A 6,849-nucleotide genomic window follows, 5' to 3' on the forward strand; every position below is an offset into this window, starting at 1 on the left:
CATATCGTTATACCACGTTCACGTTCTTGAGTTAAATAATCCGTGACAGTATTTCCCCGATGCACTTCACCTAAAAACCTCGTTTTCCCAGCATAGAAAAGCATACGTTCTGTAGTGGTAGTCTTTCCTACATTTTTCGAAAATTTTCATTAACAATGTCAACAATAATTTTTAAAACATAAACCAAAATACCGGCATCTATGTGTGATAATATTGCTATATTTCTTATATTTTTACTGCTGTAAAAGCGCTGTGAGACGTACTTTATATTATTAGGATACATTTTTAATAAAATACTTTGAAAAAGAGTCATTGTATGCTTGTTTTTTTAATAAATAACGAAATATAAACTTATTGATAGGTATTTTTATTATTTTTTTTTTGGTTAAATATTATAAAACAGTAATTTACAAAAACAGCTGTTTTGTCATCTCATTGCAGTAAACCGTTCTTTTATCAGCTTTTTTAAAATGACGTTTTTCAAGCATGGTGTTTGCCTTGCTTAGCCTTTCATAGTCCTAAAGGGATTGAGATATATTTTTTAGAGTAACAATTCGTAGTTGATGAGGATAATATTTTTGTCGGAAGTCTAAAGGACGTCCTACAAAATATTTTCGCATATGAAGTGACTGTAGATTGTAAATCAACTTTCTCGAGATAATTTGGAACAAACGATTTTTAGATAAGCTTCTGCTTGAGAAGAAGTTTTAATACACAGAGGATTAAGGTAATTGTCATACGAAAAAATAAAGAGAGTTTTTCCTTTTGCCTGAATCAAAGCTCCCCACATAAAACTTATCATTATTCTTTTCATATAAATTTAATTTAATTGATTCACCCTACGCTAAGAATTGTAGAGTGACATATGTTTTCAAACATTTTTATTGAAAGCAAGAGCACCCTCTTAAAAACGCGCTAAACTCTATATTAAATATAAAAGAGTAATTCAAAAGTAATTTGGCAACACTTGAGAGCAAGCGTCTGAATTTGTTTACAATTGAGAATAATTGTAAAAATCAGTTTGTATTTGTTTATGATTGAGAATAATTGCGGAATTAACTGGAAATCAATCTTAAAAACGGAAGTAATCCACTTATGAAACGGTTAATGTAACCTGTACAACAGACATCAAACAATTAATTTCAATTACGACAAAAATCTTTCATACCCATCTAGATGAGCATAATCTTACGTTTCTCAACCATCCACAATACTTGTTATATCCACAAATGCCATCCACAATAATTGTTATATCCAGCCATCTACGAACTGGCTGGCTACGTTCCAAAGCAGCTAATGTGTGCTTTACGCTCGCATAATTTTAATATTGAATTATTTATAATAATGTTATTGCTGCGCTTCTTGAATAAATATATTGTACCGGTCTTCTTCTTGATACTTTTTGTTGTATCGGTGTTCTTGATGCTTTTTATTGCTGCGCTTCTTGAATAAATATATTGTAACGGTCTTCTTGATACTTTTTATTGTACCGGTCTTCTTCTTGATACTCTTTATTGTACCAAGTCTTTTCTACATAAGATTTTTATGGGATAGATACGATTATACGCACGTTAGACACAAGAAAGCGAGAAATAGCGAGGCAAACGTTGCCGGTCAACAAATAAAATTATTTTTCTTTCAAAATTATTAAAAAAGAAATAGATTTATTTCATCAAAAAAGACAAAAATTTAATGAACATTATCACCCTATATAGGTCCTTCCATGTAAGCTGTATGCTTGTCTGGAGAATTACGCCCAATAGATTCCAAATCATTATAACATCTATGGAAGACTCTTTCCATTGCTTCAGTGACAGCTTGACGTGATACATTACGCACAGACAAAACGGAAGCCAAAGCTTTGGTTTTAACACAATTCTACAAATAAAATATGTTCAGATAAGCAGCTTGCTATCATTTCCGTAGCAGCACCTGATGCGCCTGTTTAATGTTAAACAGCGAAGTATCACCTTGCATCACGGCGCTCAAAAGCGAGCAATGAGCTAAGTTGGCTGCTCTGATTTCCGTGCAAGCCAAATAGTCAATGTTACGAAAATCTAATTCATTATTGCAATAATCAAACATACGAATCATTTCATTAGTAAGCATGCCCTGAATTATTCCTTGTTTTCTCGCCATATTTTGGCAGATCGCAATTTGATATGTCTGCGTTGGGCAACCAGAATTTTTTAAAGTACCCATCATAAGTCGCATAAATTAAACATAAAAGCATTTTTTGTTTTTTTTTTTCGGTTTTAATACTATAAGCATTTATTTAAAAAGTAATAACAGCATAATGTATAAATATTTTCAATTTAATAATAAAAACTCTTACATGATCTTGTTAGAAGAAAAATTAGGAAATTAAATTTCTTAATTGCCAAAGAACAATGTTTATTTATAAACTAAATTAATAGTCACCGTAACAATTAGATGTCATTTGTCATTAACTCATAAATTCTTAACGCAAAACGAAAAAAAAAATTCTGCGCACATTTCGGTATACTTCGCATTCGATTGTAAAAAAAGTAATGCTTTATAACAAAAAAAGGAAGTTAGTTCATAGAATAGTCAAAATGACAAAAAATTAAAACCAATTCATATGTTTATGGTACAAATTTAAATTCCTATGAATAGAAAAGTGTTACAATTATTATTTACTCTGTTTTCCTAAAAGGAAAAAAAGGAAAAAAAAAACAAAAAAAAAGCCTTAAAACTTAACAAAAACTCCCTACTCTTGTGCATGTTTAATATTTAATGTACAGTTAATCTAGCAAGAAAAGAAAAAAAAAAAGGAAAAACAAATTCGATATATGAATATAAATAAGAGATAGTACAGAAGAAATGTAGTGAACGCAGCAATTTGTTACTAGGAATTTAACGTTTCCTTAAATTAAAGTTTACACAAACAAAACAATAACGGAACAAATGCTCCAATAGCTATAAATATTGGTAAAAATAATGTAGAATCGTCCACCGAATATCCGGTTGCCTCGGACATTTGGTGGCATTGGCGATTTATGCGCTGAAGGCATTTTTGTAAAGAAGATATTTTCTGATTTTAAATCGATGTGAACTAATTCATTGGAATTTATATAAAAGCTAATCCCTCGGCTATATGCAATAGTAATATTTTGCATATTATTTATTTCGATCATTTCGATCATTGCTTTATCATTTTGACGCTACTAAGAAGATGGTGGAAAAGGCTCGCCGGAAAAAGAGAAGAACTCATAAAGAAATATGACCAGGAAGAGGCGAAGATAGCCCACTAAGGTAGTCCACATATTTTGTCAATTTTGCCTTTACTAGAGAAGTACTTGTTAAGTCGTAATTTATCACATTGAAATAGTAATGAAAATTAAAAAGTTGTAAAAAGCATGCAATTGTAAAACAAACTAAGCCTCCCCACAAAACCAAAAAGCATTATTGCCAATATAACTGTCATGTCGAATCACATTAAGCTTACTGAAAGGATGCAATTGTTGCAAGTCTCTAAACAATTTTTATAATTAGTTTAGTGCCTATGGGGAGAGTGTATGTTACATCCGGAACATGCTAATGAAAATAAAGTTTTTGCGATCGTTTTCACTACTCTTTAATATACATCGAAAACTTGTTTCCCTATATTCTTTTAGATTTTTTTATAGCGCACTTTGTAGTTTGCAATTTTTCTCCATGAAAATACGCTTTCTCTTATGAAAATACGCTTTACAGCAAATAATAACAATAAATTTTATTGTTTTTTTTCTGCATTTTTAATAACATTAAGAATGATTTCTTTTTCTCTCTAGGTGTGAGCTTTGGATTTTCGTTAAGTTTTACAACTCATTTTGTTGATTTAGCACTTAAAAATTTCCAGTTACCTTAACAAGGACCCGAATGAAGTAAGTCTAAAGGTAGCCCAACTAGCGATGGCAAAAAACTACCTTCACGTTGTTCGGTATTATATATTGTAAGGAATACATTTTCTATCTCTATTTTTACTTGTATTTATAATGAGGTATATGCACAGACACACAAGGTCGTATTATCGTGATATTATCTATATATATAATTTGGATACCTTCTTTATAACCTAAAACACTTACGATGCAAAGGTATATGAAATTGGTTTGGTTATATGTATGTAAAACCCGGAAGGAGTGGAGATAGACTTATATTTTACTATGCCGATTTAAGCTTGTCTGTTTGTCTTTCTGAAATATGGTACACTAATGGGTTTTGACACAAGGTCGAATCCATTTAGAAATGCTTGGGATCGGACCATTTTATCGGCCACTTGCCTTATAACGCATTGTTTTGAAAAGGATTTGTATATTAGGCTGTGGCTCATTATAGTGTTTTTCATTGTTTTCTATATATTATTACGACATAATTTCTCCCATGTATATAACTACTCATCACTCATGTTTTCCTTCACCGTGCAGCGTACCACTGGTATCGGAAGCTTTGTTGTACCCGAACGACTAAAACGTGCGTACCTTACTTCTATATCGAACTGGGATATGTTGGATGTACAAAGGAGTGATACACAAAGTGCTTCTCAATCGCATTCTGTTTAAAATCGATCCCACCTTCAGCGGTGGTGTAGATTACCATGTAGAATTTTACTTCTCCCGTTATGGCTACCGTAAACAACACTACGTTGTCTCACGAGTGTTTAGAAATTTGGGTGAACAGTTCTTGTTTCCCTCCCGAGTACAGATGTGTAAATGGCCACAATTAGATATACACTTAAATGATGAGGAAAACCTCTTGTTAGACAGTTGCCAGTGTAAATGGCACAATTGCATACTGAACTCTATGCAGAAAAAAGCCGTAGCAAATATACTACGAGGAGAAGTTCACAACATGCCATACGTGATTTTCGGAATCACTGGCACAGGAAAAACGGCAACGCTAGTGGAAACAATTTTGCAAATTTTTAAATTGGTACCCGGTGCACGTTTGCTTGTAGGCACACCTTCTAGTAGTTCTGCTGATTTCATAACGACGCGTTTGCTCGAACCCCCTGTACTCGAAATAGGCGAGGTTATACATGTAGTATCTCATAATGAATTCAAAAAAAACTTATAAAAGAGCATTTGTGGCCGCATTGCGCAACAGGGGATAGATATTGGGATACTGGCATAGATGACACCTATAAAAACTGTTCAAAGCGCTTAATTAACAAAAAGATGGAGTTCTGGAGCCAAGGATATACGACGACTGACGACCACCGTCTGATAGAATCACTAGACTATCGGATTGGAACACAGGTCGAAGAAGAGTTTCGGCCATTCGGCCTGGATGGCGTGGCGTATCGGGACATGGAAACTGACAAATGGACACCTCAACACGGAGAATATTTCCGGCTACTCACGTGGTATGCAGTAGGAAAATATATCAGAGATAAACTAAAATGCCAGCCATGTCTACAGGAATTCACAATTAATAAAAGAAGCGCATGCAAAAAAGTGGGCCGTCGAATTGTGATCAGGAATAAATATGGCAGCGGCATCCTGACGAGCAAGTGTCTCAAACCGGAGTTCCTGACAGAAGACATTAATAAAACATTTAATATCGTCTACAAGACGTTGTTCAGCATCTATAACGAACACAGTTGCAAATATCGGAGCACGTTTGCAGGCAATAGTTTTAACCCATATTCCATTTTTCGAAAGAAGAGGATCCTGCACCTATGGAAACGAGCATAGGAGGAATCTGCTCGGATACATAATAAAATTGGCGCTGAATGAAACCCAAAAAGTTTTAAACACGATCTTAAGCATACTTCTCCTAAGCTCTTACTTACTAATGATGACCGAGCCTATGGCAAAACTATTTTTTTCTAACCCAATGTCGTCACTTAAGAGCAACATTTGAGCAGTTGACCAAGGTGTTGCCCCGGCCTCTTACATCAAATGCTGCTATTTGGTGCGGACTCCGTACCAATATAAATCAATATTTTTTTATATACGAAATCAAACCGTAAAATTCAATACAATCACGTTAGGCAGATGTAAGGAAAATGTAGCTTTTAAAAACAAATTTTAATAAGGAACAACTTTTTCTCGGGAGATTGTTTTTCAAAGCACTGAGGAATTTATATATTGAGGCTTATATGTTCATCTTAATGAAAAACATTGTGTAAGTTTAGTAAACATTCCCGATTATTTTTGCAAAAAATTTCCAGATAGGTCGGAATAATCTTTTCAAACTTTTTAAGAATTAATTATTTTAAGCTACGGTAACTGAATCCCTGCATCAAAATAAATGGGTTACCTTTTGTACGCATTGACCAGCCACTGCCATAAAAAAAGAATCTGCCGTTCCTCGGCCTATGTTAATATTATGCAAACATATTTACGTATTGACCGCTTGACCACCCACTTTTGGTCCCTTTTCCAAAACAGCCAGACAAGCTTTACGCAGCATTTGTAAAGTTTTTGGCCTCAAACTTTGCAAATATTGGGCATTTTCCCGGGATTTATCTGTATCACGTACTAGCGTCAAAGCTCTATTTAGCACCGGAACAATCCTTTGTCAGAAATTGTACGCATATTTTTCTTCATTTCTCCCCTTAAGACACGTACCAGCGTCAAAGCTCCTCTCTGCGTGTCATGTATTATTTTGAAAACTTTACCTGCAAAATCGTTCCTATAAAATATGATTCATTACTTACTTTCCAAATCATCTTTCGCCATGGTACTTACTCGAAGCAATCATATAACCGATTGCTCTCATCTGGCGTGGGCAAATAATCATTAACCGCGTCCATTAACTTCTGTATGCCTACATTTTTATAAGCTGAACCCAATACTACGGGAATCAATTTTTGTTGGCATGTAGCCCTTCTTAAAGCAG

At 34.0% G+C, this 6,849-nt stretch overlaps 1 protein-coding gene across 1 annotated transcript; it reads right to left on the minus strand.

The window, feature by feature from the left end:
* Window positions 1–1,689: 1,689 nt before the first annotated feature.
* Window positions 1,690–2,202, minus strand: LOC119644141 (mitochondrial inner membrane protease ATP23 homolog). The gene is given in 2 exon segments (XM_038043672.1): window positions 1,690–1,878; window positions 1,933–2,202. Coding segments are annotated over 2 exon segments (459 nt in total).
* Between the last annotated feature and the right edge of the window lie 4,647 nt (window positions 2,203–6,849).

The sequence above is a fragment of the Glossina fuscipes genome, unplaced genomic scaffold (genome assembly GCF_014805625.2).
Source record: "Glossina fuscipes isolate IAEA_lab_2018 unplaced genomic scaffold, Yale_Gfus_2 92390, whole genome shotgun sequence".
In the NCBI taxonomy this organism is placed as follows: Eukaryota; Metazoa; Arthropoda; class Insecta; order Diptera; family Glossinidae; genus Glossina; species Glossina fuscipes.